Source organism: Callithrix jacchus, chromosome 6 (genome assembly GCF_049354715.1).
Source record: "Callithrix jacchus isolate 240 chromosome 6, calJac240_pri, whole genome shotgun sequence".
Classification (NCBI taxonomy): Eukaryota; Metazoa; Chordata; class Mammalia; order Primates; family Cebidae; genus Callithrix; species Callithrix jacchus.
The window spans coordinates 148,651,237-148,671,842 of NC_133507.1; the positions used below are offsets into that span (position 1 = coordinate 148,651,237).

The window sequence follows — 20,606 nt, forward strand, 5'->3', positions numbered from 1 at the left end:
TATGTTCTAAGTTCTATGAATGTGATCAAAATCAATCCGTGTATTTTAAAAACTAATGGTCCTGTATCCCAACAGGCTATGGTTTGCAACAGCCTTCATGACCCATGACCTTATGTCCTAAGTGCAGAGTGGGCAGAATTACTGTCCAATCTAGACATAAAGAGCAGAAGAAAGTGTTAAGAAATGGTGGATGTGCCAGGGTTCACAGGCATGGGACTCACCATCAGGAATGAATATCCAATCCAGAGGCTCCTCCAGGTCTGTGGACATGGCGGGATGGACTGGTCCTGGCTGTGCACTGCCACTGCCTGAGCCGGGGCCTCACATACCGCACAGCGACTGATGTAGGGGCGGATCACCTCTTCAGAGAGTGGCATCATGGGGAGGGGTGCAGCACTGGCCAGCCAGTAGGATCTGTCGTTTCTCTGGGCATAGTGGCACACCTGGTGGATGTTGCAGTAGGCAAAAGGCAGCGTGCTGAACATGGGAAGGCAAGACCCTGCCAGACCTTGGGAGGGAAGAAGAGACAGTTGGTGTCCAAGCAGCCCATGCAGGTATTCCCAGACCCTTCCTTCCTCCATCTGGCCTTTGCAGACACGTGTTCTGGCATCTGGAGGCACTTGCCAAAGCCTATTTTTGTGGTGGGGAAGCCATTTCTGACACCTCCTTGGTCCTGTGGGCCAGCCCTCACCCCCTCATCCCTCACTCATGAGTCAAGCCGGGGCCCAAGTGATGGAGGTGAGCGCTGAGCACATATCTGTGTTCAGGAAGCTCATGGCCTAGCGGGGAACTAGATGAGCTAAGAAGCAACGAACATACAGCACAACAAACCCTAAGAATGAGAAGTGTGGAGTTCCAGGACCTCAAGGAAGGGTAACTGGAACAGGTAATTTTAAGTTAGGACTTGAAATATGAAAAGGATTTATCCAGGCTTGGAGATGGTGGTAGTAACTGCTCAAAAGAGAGAGACAGTAACAGAGGGGGCTGGAGTTAAGGGAGCGTAGAGCTCAGAGAACTCAGACGTGTTCACTGCAGGGAACGTGAGCAGACGGTGTCTGTATGTCTGCTTGTCTCAGGGGCATCCGGTGATAAATCAGACCATTGGATGTGGGCTTTGTCAATCTTGTTAAGGAGTTTAGACTTTATCCCAAGAGTTCTGCAGAGCTTTAAGATGTGTTCTCTGGTTAGACCAAGGCAGGAGAAGCAAGACTGATGGTACAAAGACCAGGCAGGAAAGAAACTGATGGCAGAGAGAGAGGAGGAGAGAAGAAAAGAGATTCAGAATATTCTGAAACATCACTTCTTCCTTTCTCCTGTGCTCAAAGAAACTAGGTCCTTGTTATGGGAAAGGACAAGGGAGAAATGCAGAGGGCATATAAGTAGTTGCTACCCCAGGCCTGCACTCTTTGACCACCCTTATTGGCAGCTGGGGTCACTGCCTAGTGAGAGCAACAGCAAGCACTTCACCATCAGCTGTCCCACCAGCATATCCTTTCTGCACGTTCCATTCTAACCATGATTTTCTTGGAAAGACAGTGTTTCCCAGCAGCCGGGTACTTAAGCCTTTGACTTAGAATCAGTCCCTGCAGCTTGTAAACCTACTATTGAAAATTGACAAGGGCTAGGCACAGTGGCTCACACCTGTATTCCAGCACTTTGGGAGGCCAAGGTGGGCAGATCACCTGAGGTTAGGTACTCGAGACCAGCCTGGCCAATATGGCAAGACTCCAGCTCTACTAAAAATACAAAAATTAGGCCAGCCGCAGTGGCTCATGCCTATAATCCCAGCATTTTGGGAGGCCGAGGTGAGTGGATCACCTGAGATCGGGAGTTTGAGACTAGCCTAGTAACATGGTAAAAACCCATCTCTACTAAAAATACAAAAATTAGCCAGGCATGGTGGCGGGCACCTGTAATCCTAGCTACTCAAGAGGCTGAGGCACGAGAATTGCTTGAACCTGGGAGGCAGAGGTTGCAATGAGCCAAGATCGCACCACTGGACTCCAGCCTGGGCAACAGAGTGAGACAAAAATTAGCCAGGCATGACTGTGTAGGCCTGTAGTCCCAGCTACTCAAGAGGCTGAGGAAGGAGAATTTCGTGAACCCTGGAGGCAGAGGTTGCAGTGAGCCAAGATGGTGTCACTGCACTCCAGCCTTGACAACAGAGCAAGACTCCATCTCAAAACAAGAAAAGAAAATTGACAAGCAGCACCAAGAGATGACCATCAAAATAAAGTTCTGTGAATTAAGAAAAATTGGAGTGGGGTGGAGAGTTGATGCTGGCAAGTGCCCTGAAGGAACCATCAGGGTGCTGTGGCTGCCCCATGTTACATATATGTACAGGAACTGATCACATTCTGGCTACACAATTTACATTTGGAAGCAAAAAGTGCATTTGATAAGAGAGTTACATTTACCTTACTGAGGAAGAATCATATTTACAAAACTAATAATCAGTAGCCAGATAATAATTATAGCCAGAATGAGCTTCTTTGACACTTCATAGGATCATAGGTTTACAGGATTAGTTGAGAATGAGCATGGTAGTATTTTCTTTTTTTTAAGTAAGAATAATCCCATAAAAGATTAGTGAACATGTAAGGTGTTAACGAGTCAGTAAAATTAACCCCAAATTTTACTCTTCAAGCAATTGATATGGGCAACCACGTGTTCATACCAAGGTCTTGATTGTGAGCTTTCTCTTGCCCTTCCAGGTATAACAGGCTGTACCCAGTCCAGAGCCTGGGCATGCCCAGGGGGCAGGTGGGCTCCTGGTCCGACTGACTGTGGAGAACCAGGAGGAAGCCACTAAGGTATCCAGGGTCAAGCCCTTTGGGCCCCGGATCCCCAGTAGGACCAGGAGGCCCTGGAGAAACAAAGGAAAAAGAAATGAAGGCAGGTTAGGAGGTTCTGTTTAATAAACATGTGAAGCACCTCTGTTCTGGCGCTGTGCTAAGCACTCAGGGAGCAAAGGGGAGCATGACTCAGCCCTTCCCCGCCTTCTGGAATCTACACAGTTACACAGCTTCAGTACACACAAACACAATTCATTCAGCAAATATTTGTTCCAAGCAACCCCTAGGTGCCTGGGCTACAGTAGCATAAAGACAGAAAACAGAGGAAAATCCCTATCCTCCTAGAGCTTGCATTCCACTTGAGGAAGAGAAATCAGAAGCAATAAGCATAACAAAAAGATAAGTTATGAAATATGCTAGGAAGAAAAGAATGAGGACAGTGTAATGGCACACCCCAAGTGTGGACCTCCCAGACTGAACTGCTGAGCAGGTGCCTCCCAAAGTCAGTCAGTCTTACACCTTCCAGACCTCTCCCTTGGTTCCAGCATGTTGTCACTTCCATTCTGAGAAAGGCAAAGGCTTGGGATCCGCATCCACAACTTTGGCTCTCTTCTTTGAGAAGAGAGGGAAATGGAAGGAAGGCCTTGTTGTAGCATTCTTGTTGGCAGATGGGAAATCAACAGTTCTAGAGAACGTGAGCAGGGTCTGTCTCCTATAGCACCTCTAAGGGGCTGACCTATTGAAGGAGGCCAGGAGCTGTTTCTTATTGCCAAGAGCAAAAGGTGAAGTTAGACATAGAAACCAAAAGGTGTTTCGTTTGTGTTCCACCCTTGATTCTGCAAGACCGACAGGCTCTCCCCATCTACACTGTCAACCAGAGATGATAAAGCAGTAGCCTCTGGACTGAACCAGGCCTGCCTGTGTGTTTTGTTTGGCCTGTAAGGATTTTACAAGTTGATACTTTGAACTTGAAAAGAGCAGAGTGTAGGCCCACATTTCTGTAGACTGTAATTGACTGGAGCTGAGCTGTAGCTTTTAGCCAAAGCTCCATACAGACTCCACCCAGCCCTCCTCACTCATTTCTACTCACTACTAACTTGGTACAGGAGTTTGCACCCCCGGCCAGGTACTCTCTGGAGTTGGGATTGTGTCTTAGGGTTTTTGGGTTTATGTGCCTAACGAGCTACCTGGTGCATTGTTTCACATTTCTGTCCCACAGAGAACCAGGCTGACAATCCCTTCATGACCTTGAAAAGTGAACAACAGACATGGCCAAGACTTTGATGATGCTGTATAGCAGTTTGGGAAAATACTGAATAGGAAGCAGGGCCTTGTCTAGGTTTTCTGATGGTTTAGCATCAGTTAGAATGTAGGAGATGCGTCCCAGTCTGTTCTCATTGCTTCTGTCTCTGATACCTGGTCAGTCCACATCTAAGACAAATGCTCTGAATAAGATCCAGTTTGGAAAGCTGCTGGAGAGGTCAGAGATTTTGCATACAGCTCTAAGGTCTACAGTGTCAGAGAAAAGAGGGGAGACTGAAACTCTACCTGGTCCTCCAGGGCAGCCGTCTTCTCCGGTGTCACCTCTGTCTCCGGGAGGCCCAGGAGACCCAGGGATGCCATCCACACCCCTCCTGCCATCCAGCCCAGGCTCTCCTTTGCACCCTGCACAAAAGTTTATGATGCTGGTGGTAAAAATAACCATGAAACCTTTACCGTGCGTATACTGTGTGCCAGCCCCAGGCTTCCTTCCCACTTTGACTGCATGCATCTGTCTTTGCGATGACATGAAGTTGAGATTTTACTATCTCTACTTGCAGTTGGGCTCTGAGAGGTCAAATCATGTGCTTAATTGAAGTCAATGAGCCAGTAAAGGGCTGGGCCAGGATTTGAAGCCAGACCATGGAGGTGTTGAGAGACAGGTTTTCACATTTTCTTTCTAGTCTTGTATATTTGACTTAAAAAACAAAACTACTGAACATATATGGCATTTATAATAAATATTCTCCTTAATAATGATTGTTTAAAAGCCTAAATGGAGAAATGAATGAAACCTAATCAGTTCCATTTGAGGTCAAGTTTAATCTGAAGCATGATAGGGACAGCAATTTTTTTAAAAATAGCTTTTTACTGAGTGTTTACAATGTGCTAGGTACCATGCTAATCCCTTTATATAGATTATCCAGTTCAGTCTTCCCAGCAGCCATATGACTAGGTACCTGTACATGCCAGTTGTACCAGTGAAGAGATGGGGGCTCAGAAAGGTCACAGAAGCGATCACATGTGGAGAGGAAACTCAGGCCCAAGGGGGCCAAGTACAGGGGCCTTCAGCCACCAGCCCCTGCCCCTGACAAGCAGCAGAGCTCAGGAGATAGTGTGGAGGACTTGGCTGCAGTCACATTAATCCTTGAGGATATGCGGTTTTTTGTCAAGGCCTCAATTCATTAGCCACCAACTCCCTTCAGTCTGGGTAGTAGACACATCATTGTCTTTGGGGGAGTTTACTGCCATTACACCTAATTTCCTGAATCACCAGTCTTCCCCATGTTTCCAGGCTCTACTTACTATTCTCTCTTTCTCTCTGTGAGTGTCACAGAGTAGCCTGGTATGGGCTGATATTTATGTACCCCCAAATTTCATGTGTGGAAGTCCTAGGCCCCCATATCTCAGAATGTGACTGAGTTGAAGATAGGAGCTTTAAGGAGGTGATTCTGTTAAAATGAGGTGGTTAGGCTGGGTCCTAATCTAAGCTGACTGGTATCCTTACGCAAGAAGAAAATTTGGACACACAGAGGGACCCCAGGGATGCATGTCCCTGGAATGGCACAGAGGAGGGTCCACACGAGGACCCAGGAAGACGGTGGCATCTACAAGCCACGAAGGGAGGCCTGGGAGAAACCAGCCCCGCTGTGGCTCTGTGATCTTGGACTTCTGCATCCAGAACTGTGAAAAGATGTCAGTTGGGCCAGGCGCGGTGGCTCACGCCTGTAATCCCAGCACTTTGGGAGGCCGAGGCAGGTGGATCACAAGGTCAAGAGATCGAGACCATCCTGGTCAACATGGTGAAACCCCGTCTCCACTAAAAATGCAAAAAATTAGCTGGGCATGGTGGCGCGTGTAATCCCAGCTACTCAGGAGGCTGAGGCAGGACAATTGCCTGAACCCAGGAGGCAGAGGTTGCGGTGAGCCGAGATCGCGCCATTGCACTCCAGCCTGGGTAACAAGAGTGAAACTCCGTCTCAAAAAAAAAAAAGAAAAGATGTCAGTTGTCTAAGCCACCCTGTCGGTGATACTTTGCTGTGGCAGCCCGAGCAGACCAACACATGTAACCTAAAATCAAACATGAAGTCAAAGGGGCTTAAGTGGCTTTCACTCTTGCCTCTTGCCTTTACCCTCCAGTGACTATGGGACGATGACAAAGGTGAGGATGCCAGTCAACCACAGAATTCATTGAGCCTCCCTCTCCCACCCTATGAAGGGACCAGCCTTGCCTGATAACATGGGTTCCAAACCATGAAATGAGTGTGTTAGCACAGATGCTGACTGAAACCCTCTGCCCTTAAAGCAGCAACCCTGTCAAGGATGCATGGAGGTTTAAGGGGGTTTGACTTGGTGTTGCAAGCTAGCTGAAATAGAAGATTTCCCACATAGGCTCCTCCCTGCCCCTCTGTAGCCCCAGATGAGGCCTTGACTGTGCATCCACACTTGGCCGAGTAGCTAACTTGCCCTTCCAACTCCTCTAAGCAACATCAATAGGCAACACAGGCCTAAACAGCACCGTGACACAGTCACTACTGCTCTGAGAACAGAAGCCCAAGGACGTTCTGGAACACTGGCTCACACTTTGGTATAAATCAGCATCTGCCTTGGTAGGTCTGGGGTAGGGGCCTGAGAATCTGCATTTCTAGCAGAAGTCCCCAACTGATGCTAATGCTACCAGTCCTAGGAACCACACTTTGAGAACCAATGATCTAGATGATTTAACTTCAACATTCTTTCTGGTGATGACCTTGGTGGCATACTTTGAAATCCTACATTTCTGCCTATTCTTGAAACCAGAAATTCTACTCAGAGAATTTATTTTAAAGAAACAACAATAATCGCAAACACATGTACTGTTTATTTTGTCAGGCCATGTTCTAAGTGCATCCACATAATCCTCACAATCAGCCCTTCTTACAGATCATGAAACTGAGTCATGATCAGTTTCATGTGGTAGAGCCAGCGTTATGAACACATGTCATCTATTTCCAGAATCTCTATTTTTTTTTTAGATGGAGTCTTGCTCTATCACCCAGGCTGAAGTGGAGTGGCACAATCTCAGCTCACTGCAGCCTCTACCTCCCAGGTTCAAGTGATTCTCCTGCCTCCCCTGCAGGATAAAGCTACAGCCTCCCGAGTCGCTGGGACTACAGTCGCATGCCACCACGCCTGGCTAATTTTTGTACTTTCGGTAGAGATGGGGTTTTACCATATTGGCCAGGCTGTTCTTGAACTCCTGACCCTTATTCCCAGAACCTCTGTTCTTATCCATTATACTATTTCTTCATGATAATCAGGGATGTGATGCATATAAGACATCATTACCAGTTGCTCATCATAGTGAGAAAGTGGAAACTCCTTAAATCAGAGTAGTTACTGGACCAACAGCAGCAATGGCAGCACCTGGGAACGCGTTAGAAGCAAAGACTCTCAGAGCCTTCTTTTCACCTAACAAATCAGGATTGGGGTGGGCCCCAGCAAGCTGTGTTTTAACAAGCTCTTCAGGAATTCTGATAGTCTGGGAAGCTTGAGAACCAAAGCCTTAAATGTTCCTCGTAATGCCCCTTCCCTACCCCCAGGTTCGGCTCCCCTGTTACAATTTCCCACACTACCCCTTGTTAACACTCAACACGTCTGAACCGACTTGCTCAATGTCTTCATTTTCTGCTAGCCTGTGGCTCCAAAAAGCAGGACCTTGTTGGATTAACTTATTTCTAGCAGAGCGGCCGGCAGCAAACCAATCAATAATTGGTGAAGGTAGTAGTTAAATAGTGACACAATCAGATAAGGCAATATTCCTCAGCTACTACAGATAATATTAGAGGAAAATATGTAATGACACAGAAGAAGGGTTAAGAACAGGTTGCCAAAGTGTATGCCTAGGCTGATCGTGTGGCAATAAAACTGGAAAAATATACAGGCAATGGTGTCTTTTGAAAATGTGTTTAGTTTTAAGTTACCTTTTTTTTTCTTTTGTAATAAAGCTTTTTTCCCACCTTCACCTTATACCTCCCCCGTAGACTAAAGATACATCTCCCATCTCCTACCACATCCCTCTCTACATAAACAGTCTTCAACATAGGTAGTTCTGCACTGCCCCACTCCCCCCATAGATGCTTGATGTCTGGAGGCATTTTTGGTCCTCACATGGGGGAGGAGGTCATTACTGGCATCTAGTAGGATAGAGGCAAGGGATGCTGCCTGATATCCTAGAATGCACCAAACAGCCCTCCAGGATAAAGAATGATCAGTCCCTAAATGTCACCGCACCGAGGTTGAGAAACTGCTCCACACAGTAGCCTACACCCAAGAGTCATGCATTCACTCATCAAATGTTACCAAAGAGCTTCCCTGACCCAGGCCTGTGTATGGATATCACACTGAAGAAGACCATATCCTGCCCTCAAGCTTCTTACAGTGATTGGCAAAGTATAGCCTGTGGGCTGTTCACTGCCCATTTTAGTAATCCCAGTTACAGTGGGACACATGCATTCATTGACGTATCATCCACAGCTATGCTGCAGCAGCAGGGCTGAGTAGTCGCAGCAAAGGTCATCTGGCTCCAAAGCCGAAGCAGGGGATTGACATGCCCGGTAGTGAGGTAGATGTCTCACTTCCCTGGGTTACACATGCCCTGCTGCTTGTAAAATTGTGTCCTCGTATTGCCTGCCTGAGTCTCCCCCCTTCTTCCATCCCTACGACCAGCTGGTCTCTCCCCTCCACGCCCTGTGCTGGTTGAGCTACACTCAATGTAGAAACCCCAATGTCTGAAATGCTCCTGTTGTGCTTTTGTGCCCCTGGGATTAGAAATGAATTATTTCAGAGTGTGCTGGACTGCATTCTGTAAGTGGTTACCAGTCAGTAAGTGAGAAGGGGGACATCCCCTCCTCCCCATCTGGGTGAGAGGAGCCCTGCCCTTCCTGCTTACTGGGCAGAAACCTCCTCTCCCCAGCATGGCACTGCTGGTAGAATCTGAAATTCCAACATCTTCCAAGAGTGTACTAGTTATTTGGAAGAAACATGGGGCCCCAACAGTGAGCTCAGACCATTCCTTTCTCCGTCCCACCCGATAAGATGATTCCAATATGCAATCTATCATAGAAATGGCTGCCCTAGTGCTTATGAGTTTGTTAGGAGTTTCCTCCTTCCACTGAAATGCCTATTCCTCCTGATGTATAGACTTATGGTGAGATCACTGTGGATCTGGGAAAAGAGTCCTCACACCAGATGTTATCATGTGGGCTTTACTCCCTTTAGGGTGAGGCAGAGAGAAATTGTGAGGCAGAAGACATTTCCCAAGAAACAGGGGAAAGAAGGCTCTTGTTAACCCGAGTTGTCTGTTCAGAGCTTTCTACCGTATGGACTTGTTCTCTACTTGGAACTAGTTTTAAAGAATAAAACTAAACATCAAAAAAACCCTCCAATGTTACATGGATGACCTCCTGAGAGGGCAAGTGTTGACTTGAAACACAACTCTAACAGGATGTGAGTACGTCCATTAGGCAGGAACAGTTCAAAACAAAATGGATAACACTTTTGAGTTCACTGTGGGAAGCCTCAGCCTTTGAGGACCACTTGGAAGGAAAAGTTTTAGATCAAAGAGATCTGTGTGAAGAAGAGCATTAGACCCTCTGTGGTAGAGGACTCCTCATGGACGCACGTCGTGTGACTGTCATCGACCCATACTGGGCAGGAAAGAGCCAGAAGTGAGTTTATTTCTATGTAAGTCTCAGCTGTAGCACATGGTTACAAAATCAGCTTAGCAATGAAAGAAAAGATTTATTTTATTTTATTTTTACCTTTTAGGTTCAGGGGTACATGTGAAAGTTTGTTACATAGGTAAACTCATGTCATGGAGATTTGTTGTACAGATTATTTTACCACCCAGGACTTAAGCCCAGGACTCAGTAGTTATCTTTTCTGTCTATTTGAGGTTAGAGGGGAGGAGGGGGTAGAGGAGCAGAAAAGAGATTTTAAAGGGAAAACAGGAAGAGGCCAACAATGTCATTTTAAGCAAACATTGTTCTTTCTAGTGGCAGCCCTTTCTTTACAGCACCCAATCTTGAGGGTGGTATATGTGGTCCCTCACACCCTGCTGAAAAAATGCCTTCAGAAAATACTGGAGAATAAGCAACAAGCCCTGCAGATGGCCCAGGTCAGCCAGGGTTGGGCATTAGGCCCTTCGAATAGACCTGTCGCTCTTTAGTAACTGGACAGGATGGCCAACACAGCCGGCATGGCCAGCGGGCATAGACAGGACCGAGGAATACACTGCAGGGAAGAGAGGTCCTTTGTAACCCAGAGGCTCCTATCAGAGAAGAGGGGCCCCAGAAGAAAGCAAGGGCTTGGGAGTAGGTGCAAAGAAGGACAAAAAGGAGCCCCAGGGAAGCTGGGCCACATGGTGAGAAATAGGAAGAGAAGGTGATGCTTCACGAGAAAGACTGGGCACTTTTTAGAAACATTGTCATCACATAAGTGGCAGAAAGGTGACCTTGGAGTGTCCACACTTCCAGCAGGCAGAGTCAGTGACTCCAATCAAGAGAGGGCACAGGAACCCAGGGAAGGCCCTCCTGTGGCCACGTACAGCTAATGTGCCCATGAAACCCTAAGTCAGGAGGAAGTTGAGATCATAGGCAAGCACACCTGGGTCACATAGGCACTAGACCATCTTTCAGAAGCTCACAGTCTATGAAGAGAGAATCTTGTACGTGTCAAAGACAACTATCATGTTCAAGTGCAGAGAACTGACCCATTCATATAGTTTTCTCTTCCCAGTTATTTTTCAGAACCACCACAGTGGGTGGTGGCCTCAGTTTTGATATTGAGGTGAAGTAGTGCATTTCAACCTTGGCTGCCTGCTACAGTCCCCTGGGGGCCTTTGGAAAATGCTGACATTCAGGCTCTGCCACCTTCCACATTCTATTGGCCTGAGATGAGGCTCAGGCACCAATACTCTTTCAAGACCTTCCCAGTGGGCCGGGCACGGTGGCTCACACCTGTAATCCCAGCACTTTGGGAGGCTGAGGCGGGCAGATCATGAGGTCAGGAGATCAAGATCATCCTGGCATGGTGAAACCCTGTCTCTACTAAAATACAAAAAAATTAACCGAGTGTGGTGGTGCATGCCTGTAGTCCCAGCTACTCAGGAGGCTGAGGCAGGGAAATTGCTTGAGTCTGAGAGCCGGAGGTTGCAGTGAGCCAAGATCGTGCCACCGCACTCCAGCCTGGCAAAAAGAGTAAGACTCTGTCTAAAAGAAAAAAAAAGATCTTCCCAGTAACCTTAACCTGCAGCTAGGGTTGCCTTGTTAAGGAAGGTTCTACTCCTGGCTGAATCGTTAAGGAGTACATTCACATATTAGTGAGGGCTTCTCAGATTTGCACAGTTACATAAGTATTTTGGGGACCCTGTTAAAATGCAGATTCTGATTCTGCACGTCTGGGGCGGGACCTGAGTTGCTGCTAGTTCCTGACCCAGGACCACAGTTACAGTAGCAAGGATGTTGCTGACTCCTAACTGCCAAGTTACTAGGCCAACCAGCCCGGCCTGTGCTCCCGCCATTTCCCTGTTGAACAATTCCGGCTCCTCAAAGCCCAGCCTTTCCTTAAGGCTCTGTTCAAATACCAGCTCTTGCTGGGGGCCTGGCAGTCCTGCAGTTCTCCATGCTGGAATTAACCTCTCCCCATCCCATTCTCCCAATACCCTTGGCTTGCAATTCCCTTTTTTTTAAGATGGAGTTTTGCTCTTGTTGCCCAGGCTGGAGTGCGGTGGTGTGATCTCAGCTCACTGCAACCTCTGCCTCCTGGGTTCAAGCAATTCTCCTGCCTCAGCCTCCCGAGTAGCTGGAATTACAGGTGCATGCCACCATGCCTGACTAACTTTGTATTTTAAATAGAGACAGGGTTTCACCGTGTTGAATCCAGGCTAGTCTCAAACTCCTGACTTCAGGTGATCCACCCACCTCAGCCTCCCAAAGTGCTGGGATTACAGGCGTGAGCCACCACACCCGGCCTGCAACTCCTTTTTAACATGAATTGTGTAATAATCTACCATTACCTTAAGTTACTTATATTCTGCTGGCTATTTCTTTCATGGGATTTTAAGACCCTGGAGGGGGAAAACACATCCTATTGATGTTTGCATCACCCACACCACCTAGTAGCGTAATTTACAGAGAGTAGAGGCAATCTGGAAGTAATTACTGAATTGCATTTTCAGAACCAGTTAGAGATCACATCTTCAACTTGAAAGTTATTTTTTTAAGTTGAAGGGACCCAGCTCTTGATATTGCAAATATATACATAGCAAGGTAGCTTTTAAAATGAGGTTGAGTGACCAGTTACACTGACTGACAGAACTTTATCCACGCAAGGAGTCCCAAGAAAGTTGATTTAAATAATGACTGACCTAATTCCCAGTTCTCAGGGGCCATTAACGGAAGTTGCTACAACCAACACCCAATTCACCTGGGGCACAAACACAGATGCAATGCAGTAAACACACAACAAAAACCCTGTATTAATTTGAGGAAGACTCCGTGGCTGTTCTGGCCACCACCTAAGAACTAGTCTGACTCTGGTTGAGAGGGACATCTCTTGGGCACTTAACTTTTTGGTTTTGGGGAACCACAGGAAAAACAAGTGGTACAAAATTCAGTTCTGCTTCCAAGTCGTGTTTTCCTGAACCAAAAAGAGCCCAAATCATAGTGGGGCAGTGAGGGTGGGAAAGGAAAGAGAACAGCCTGGTTTCTCCTTTTCAAAGAATTTGCACATGAGTTTTCTAGACTCAAAGCTACTACCAACGGGTCTGAAGAGAACAGTGACTTCTAGATGCTCAGCTCTGGGCTCCCTAATATATTTTAAGTTACCCAATGAAGTGGGGATATGTGGAAAGAAAAATCATTTGGAGAACACTTTTTGTTTTTTTTGTTTTTCTTTTTTTGCGATGGAGTTTCGCTCTTGTTGCCCAGGCTGGAATGCAGTGGTGCGATCTTGGCTCACTGCAACCTCTGCCTCCCAGATTCAAGGAATCCTCCTGCCTCAGCCTCCAAAGTAACTGGGACTACAGGCACCCATCACCATGCCCAGCTAATTTTTGTGTTTTTAGTAGAGACAGGGTTTCACCATGTTGGCCAAGTTGGTCTTGTGCTCCTGACCTCAGGTGATCCACCCACCTCAACCTCCCACAGTGCTGGGATTACAGGCGTGAGCCACTGCACCCAGTTGAAGAACACTTTTTAAAAAATGATTTAGCTTAAATACTTAAATTAGGATCCTGCCACCTAGCAGTTACTGAACAATGCTCCAATGATTAAATGAACAATGTAGTAACTTCCAAAATGTAGAGCAAGGCTCCTACTTTTCCCCATGAAGACAGCTCCTTCTTCCTTCTTGTAGGCACTGTTTCTGCACAGATTTTGAATTGTTCTTAATTCAAAATCAAGTAGGCAGCTATTAATGACTGTTAATGGAGCATCTACTATGTTGTGCTAAGAGGTTTCAAAACTCCATGTCCAAAAGCTGGCCAAGTATGAAAGACTTAAGCAGGAGTTCCACGTAAAAATAGAAGGGACATGTGGGTCCAGTTAGCCCATGATTGATGTACTTTGGAAAGACATGCTCTCTCCTTGCTAGTTGTTTAGGCTCCATATAAAAAGCTACAAAATAAAACATCTAGAATTTCATTTCAGCAATATATAAAATAATGAACAATCAGCACGAGGCTCATACCTGGTCCTGGGGGGCCTCTCATTCCAGGGAGCCCCATGGCTCCTTCTGGTCCTCTCAAGCCTGGTACCCCAGGAAGCCCTGGGATTCGGGGACAGTCATCCGTGTCGGCAGGTGGCCCCGGTGCACCTGAAATTGGAATCACCGCTGGTGTAATAGATGCACATGCTTATGAACAAGCTGCTTCTACAGTCTCTGGTTAAAGTTGGACTTCTGACACTATACTGAAATTTAGTACACGTTTAGTATAAATTTCAGTGTAAATGTAAAGGTTCAACAATCCAATGTAAGTTCCGTGAAGGCACAGATTTGTCTTGTTCCCTACATGGAAAACTTCCAGAATGTCAGATTGACTAAATAGGTGAACGGAGTATCAGAGGAAGCAGAAGCGTGAATAGTGAAGGTCAGATATGCAGCAATGTGAAGACCCTCACAGGACTGCCCAATCTTTGGGCCATTTTCTACCGGAGTAGCAGCCACGAGTGGCATTGCAAGAGGGACTGGTGGGTTCCTAAAGCTCAGCTTAATGTGTCCCTGAGTCATTACTCGACACTGTAGACACATAAGTTTCCATAATGTCAGTTACTGAAATACAGTTTCAGCATTGCTAGGGGCTCAGAAGGTTGACTTTCAACCTCATGTGAACGTTGGATTTATTCCGGGGCGCTGTGGAAATGTACTGATGCAGGGGTCACTCCCAGAAATACTGGTTTAGTTGATAATAGGATGTGGCTTGAGCAGGCAGTGTCCTCATCATTGGCTGCTTAATAAACTCAGCTGGTGAGCTTTTCAAAAGTACTTATTAATACTGAGGCCCCATCTAGACTAATTAAGTAGGGACTTCTGGGTGGGGACCTGGGTGTCAGTAGTGTTGTTTAACTCCCCAGGTGATTCCAGTGTCCATCAGGGCTGAAAAGCACGGCTGTAAAGCTACAATTCTGACTGTAGCACATCAGAATTGTGTTGCTAATTTGTTAGAAACCAGAGTTCCTGAGTCAGAAGGTCTGAAGTGGGAGCCATGCACATTTCAACCATGTTCCCAGGGAGGCTGATGGTGTTGATCTAGGAATCTTACTTCGAAAACCACAGGCTGGGCACAGTGGCTCACGCCTGTAATCCCAGCCCTTTGGGAGGCCAAGGCAGGTGGATTACCTGAGATCTGAAGTTTGAGACCCGCCTGGCCAACATAGTGAAACCCTGTGTCTACTAAAAAAAAACAAAAAATTAGCTGGGTGTAGTGGCGAGTGCCTGTAATTCCAGCTACTCAGGAAGCTAGGACAGAAGAATCACTTGAACCCGGGAGGCAGAGGTTGCATGAGCCGAGATAGTGCCACTGCACTCCAGCCTGGGCGATAGAGCAAGGTTCGATCTCAAAAAAAAGAACGAATGAAAAGAAAACCACTGTACTAAAGATGTGACTTTTTTTCTTTTACCTTCGCATCTTTAAGCTATTCAGTCACTCTGCAAACATCACACAGTGATAAGAAATAGTAACACTGAACAATAATGATAACAGCTGAAACTCACTGGATGCTTTGTCATATATCAGGCCCTGTGCCAAATGTGTTTACTATTAAATCCTCCCAACATGACGGCATGCATGCTACTGTTATGAGAAGGTTATGGATAAGAATGCTCAGGCTCCGGTAAATAAGTAACACTTCTGTGGTGACACAGCTTACACATGGCAGAGTCTGCATTGCAATCCAGGGCACTCTGGCTCCACACCCATGTACTTAACCACCTCATCGGACTGTATCGAGAACTTTCAATATCTGGGTGATGAATTCTAAAAAATGAAACATATTTTAAACAGTATCATCTGGCCGAGCATGGTGTTTTATGCCTGTAATCCCAGCACTTTGGGAGGCCGAGGCAGCTGGACTACCTGAGCTCGGGAGTTCAAGACCAGCCTGGGCAACATAGTGAAACCTCGTCTCTACTACAATTAAAAGAAATTAGTCAGGTGTGGTGGCACATGCCTGTAATCCCAACTACTTGGGAGGCTGAGGTAGGAAAATTGCTTGAACCTGGGAGGTAGAGGTTGCAGTGAGCCAAGGCTGTGCCACTGCACTCCAGCCTGCGTACTAGATCAAGACTCTGCCTCTAAAATAATCAAATAAATGATATCGTCTGATTAGCTATGGTGTTCTTCAAATATATGCAAATGTGTGAAATAATTTCAAGAACATCAATCATAAAGCAGTAAGAATCGTTAATTAAAAGGGAACATCACATACCCAGGACTGTCAGGGGTTTGGGGGCTGGGGTGGGAATAGCATTAAGAGAAATACCTAATGTGGGTGATGGGTTGACAGGTGCAGCAAACCACCATGGCACATGTATACCTAAGTAATAAACTTGCACATTCTGCACATAGACCCCAGAACTTAAAGTATAATTTTTAAAATGTGGCATAATAACAAAGTTTCAGTCTGCTAATACTTATTGGGCCTATGCGAAATGACCTGGAATTCTTTTAAGTCATTTGGAATTTAACCCCATGTAAAATATCATATAAAACCACAAGCAACACAGAGCCAAATGCATTTTTATAATAGGTACAGTTTCATGTAAAACTTGGCTTTTCTACGATGGGTGACCTGAGAGAGATGCACAGGGACATCTCCTATTTTCCCTGAGCAATCCTGGCCCTTCTCAGTGGGAATGAAGTTAAGAAAGTGGGAGCATGTGGTTGGTGCTTCCTATTTAGAATTTTGATGTTCTCTTGAAATGACTTTATACAATCACAGAGAGACAAGACTGAAATGAAAACATCAAATGTACTTTAATTTTTTAATGTAAACATTTAAAACACCAGGACTTTTTACATTTTTTATTTTTCTTTTCTTTACTTCTTAATAAATCAGAAACTGAAAAAAGGGGGGGCACTGAGGCCTCTCTATTAAAGACCCTAAAAATAATACGTGGTGTCTGTATTCGGAGCAGTTTCAATTAGGGCTAATAACAGGCCGGGAAAGAACACAGACGAGCATTCATAATTTTTCTTCTTTAGAGAAATGCTTTTTGTTTTCTTTGAAAATGCCAGGCACAAAATAACACGTTATTTTTGCATTGCAAAGCATTAAGTGAACATTTTCCTTTTAACACACAAAGAAATGTGCTCCTTGAAAATGGACTTGAGGGTGTGATAGGAAAGGCTTGTCACAGCCCCTGACTGGGAGGTGAGGCCCCATTTTTAATGTTGTGTATACCACTTATTTTAGGGCTGCTCTATGTATTTATATTGTAGAATTTATAAAGAACTTACATCGGTATGTACTATAGCCTTTGACAGAGAAAGCCCACATACTTCATGCCCAAGTTGAAACTATATAAGCTAAGGATCTACACTGCCTTGGCAACCTGTAATGAGTCTGAGTGTTGGGATGCTCTAATATGAGGTTACTATATCTGTAATGAGAAAGCACAGCACTGCAGCCTAACATCCTCAGAGCAGCCCATCTGTAAAAATGTGACAAAGTTTAGCTCACACATTCAGAGGAAAAAGGACAAGTACAGAAATGACTAGAAACCAGAGTGAGGGGAAATTACCAATTTTATAGCAAAGCTTACCTCTGGGACCTGAAGGAATCCAAAGACGACAAACCAGGCCAGGCAATGATTTTCACAGGATGGAAAGAGGTTTTAAATTTGTGGATTAGGACAAAGATGAGACAGATTGAGAACATACAGAATAATTTGAGGCAGCATCAATGACAAGCAGAATGGCAGCATCTTATTTACATTAAGTCTACATCAATGTGACTGACAGGAGAAGCTATGATTTAGTAATGGAGTTTTCATCTCTAGAAAGACTTGAAATGAAACTCCCCTGAGCAATATAAAATTCTAGTTGATTTCTTATGGCAAATATCCCCTAATTTAGCGCATGTAGGAATTCTATCCATTTAAAAGCTTCTGAAATTTCCATAATTATTTGCCAAGTTGTATAGGGTATGTATAGAAAGGAAATATAAAAAGAATCAACATAGAATCCCTTGTTCCTGCTATATTATGATACATCATAAAGCAGTGCTATTTATTTCTTTGGACTACAGCGCTAATTTAGGACATTGCACAGTATTCTGAACTGATGCCACATTACCATAATATTAAGATCTTGAAAGATATTACTTTTGCCCATCTCAAATAAACACATCTGTTTGCTCCTTCTCTCCCCAACTCTTCCTTGTCACATTTTGACCCTATGGTTAAAAAGTGTTGTCTGCAGAGTTAAACCGAACAGCTTTGTCCCTTCCTAGGAACTAATGCACTTTACAGAAAAAGTTAAATAAAACATCTAGGAAAATCAATGAAAATTCAGGGATCGGCATTGAATATACAATCCTAACAAACAATAATCAAACCAGTCTTTGCCTCTTGCATGAAGGAACACATATTCATTTCCCTTAGAAATAGTCTATGTAGGTCAGGCACAGTGGCTCATGCCTGTAATCCCAGCACTTTGGGAGGCTGAGGTGGGCTGATCACCTGAGGTCAGGAATTTGAGATCAGCCTGGCCAACACGGTGAAACGCCATCTCTACTAAAATACAAAAAGTAGCTGGGCGCAGTGGTGCATGCCTGTAACCTTAGCTACTTAGGAGGCTGAGTCAGGAGGATCGCTTGAACTCAGGAGGTGAAGGCTGCAGTGAGCTGAGATTACACCACTGCACTCCAACCTGGGTGACAAAGCGAGACTGCCTCAAAAAAAAAAAAGAAATCATATATGTAAAATCAACTTCTAAGTTTCAAACTTATTCATTCTGATAATAAATATTACTTTACCAAACTAAGACTTTGTAATGCAGCCTGAAAGAAATACACTCTTAATACAAGAAAGGGTTTAAGGAATAAGATATGTGTTAGTAATCCAGAATATTAACTACTTTCTGAACGATGACCGTTTTAGTAAACGTTTAAATAAAATGCTGTGTGTAGGTTGGAAGCTCACCTGGAAGACCAGTGGGCCCTTTCCTCCCTGGAGGTCCAGGTAAACCCTTCTCTCCAGGTGGCCCAGGAAATCCATGTGGTCCCTGTGGCCCTGGGAATCCCATTGGTCCTTTAAAAAAAAAAAAAAAAGGAGGGGGACTCAAGATGGCGCTGTGAGAACAACCCAGGATTGGAGCCCGCGTTGAATTCGCAAACGGTGAGTCAGTGCTGCATTTCCAGACTGATCTTTTTTGCCCACAGAACGGGGAAACTCCCAAGTATAAAAAGACACGGGACGCCAGGCAGTAGGTCTGCCTGGAGAAGCCGGCAGCCGGGGCAGCGGCGCCGGCCCTACCCAGCAATCCCCACAGGGCGCGCTTGTCCGGGTGCCTTGTTGAACCGGCAACCTGAGACTTGAGAGGGCTGGACTTGAGACTGAACGAGACTTGCACAGTAGCCCAGCCCAGGGGATTGCAGGGACAGATCGCTTGGGATACCCAGTGGGACGAACAAAACCGCGATTTCAAACTATCCCGGGCAGACGGTCCGAGACGCTCTGTGGGGGAGGGGCGTCCACCACTACGGAGGCAACCTGCCCCAACTGATATACACGCCCACTGCTGAGGCAGCCAGCCGTTGCCGAGGCAACCCGTCCCTACTGAGATACACGCCCACTGCTGACGCAGCCTGCCGTTGCTGAGGCAACACGCTACAACAAGAGACTCCGCCGCAGGGCGGGGCGGAGACCACAGCAGAGCCGGCAGGAACAGCGCGAATCACACAACAGCAGGGCGGAGCCTCGGCAGCCAAACAGTGGCTAGTCTGCCTTTGAGCTGGGCAGGACACCTGATCGGACATCCAAAAATAAAGCCCAAACCCCTCAACACAGAGCATTTGAGAAAAAAAAAAGGGTTGTTTAATGAGCTGTGTTGCAGCAGAATCAAACATAGCAGCCTAACAGCCCTGAATGAACAACAGAGTGCACAGCTCAGCAATTAAACCCCTATAAAGTACAAACTGTCTCCTCAAGCAGCTCCCTGACCCCTCTATATCCAAAAGACTGTCATTAGGCAGGCATCATCCTGGGACAAAGAGAGCAGAAAAAGAAACTGGTAGCATCCCTCGCTGTGCCACGGCTACTAGAGGTGCACCCCAGACAAGCAGGGTCTGGAGCGGACCTCAACAGTCGTACAGCGAAGGGGCTAGACTGGTAGAAGGAAAACCAAGCAACAGAAATACTTCATCATCAACATTCTGGGTGTCCACTCAGACACCCAAACGATAAGTCAGCAACTACGCAGACGACCAGCGGACAAATCCACAAAGATGGGAAGAAACCAGCGCAAAAAGGAGGAAAACACCCGAAACCAGAACACATCGCCTCCTAGAAAGGACCAAGACTCCTCACCAGCAAGGGAACAAAGCTGGACGGAGAATGACTGTGACGAAATGACGGAATTAGACTTCAGAAGATGGATAATGAGAAACTTTTGTGAGCTAAAAGATCATGTATTAAATCAATGCAAAGAAACTAAGAACGTTGAAAAAAGATTTGAAAAAAGATTCGAGGAAATGATAACAAGAATGGATACCTTAGAGAGGAATATGAATGAATTAAAGGAGCTGAAAAACACAATACGAGAACTTCGCGAAGCAAATGCAAGTTTCAATAGCCGAATTGACCAAGCAGAAGAAAGAATATCTGAAGTCGAAGACCAACTCAATGAAATAAAACGAGAAACCAAGATCAGAGAAAAAAGCGCAAAAAGGAATGAACAAAGTCTCCAAGAAATGTGGGACTATGTGAAAAGACCTAACCTACGTTTGATAGGTGTACCAGAAGGGGACGAAGAGAATGAATCCCAGCTGGAAAATACTCTTCAGGACATCA

General features: G+C 45.7%; 1 protein-coding gene across 1 annotated transcript in view; it reads right to left on the reverse strand.

Annotated features, from left to right (window-relative positions):
- Positions 1-20,606, reverse strand: part of COL4A4 (collagen type IV alpha 4 chain) — a gene marked incomplete at its 5' end in the record, with an annotated part of 142,599 nt that overhangs the window by 5,062 nt on the left and 116,931 nt on the right. Inside the window, 6 exons of the mRNA XM_054258166.2 lie at positions 222-508; positions 2,678-2,866; positions 4,344-4,460; positions 13,785-13,910; positions 17,358-17,366; positions 18,738-18,845. Coding sequence (XP_054114141.2) covers positions 222-508; positions 2,678-2,866; positions 4,344-4,460; positions 13,785-13,910; positions 17,358-17,366; positions 18,738-18,845 — 836 coding nt within the window. The remainder of the gene's footprint in view (positions 1-221; positions 509-2,677; positions 2,867-4,343; positions 4,461-13,784; positions 13,911-17,357; positions 17,367-18,737; positions 18,846-20,606) is intronic.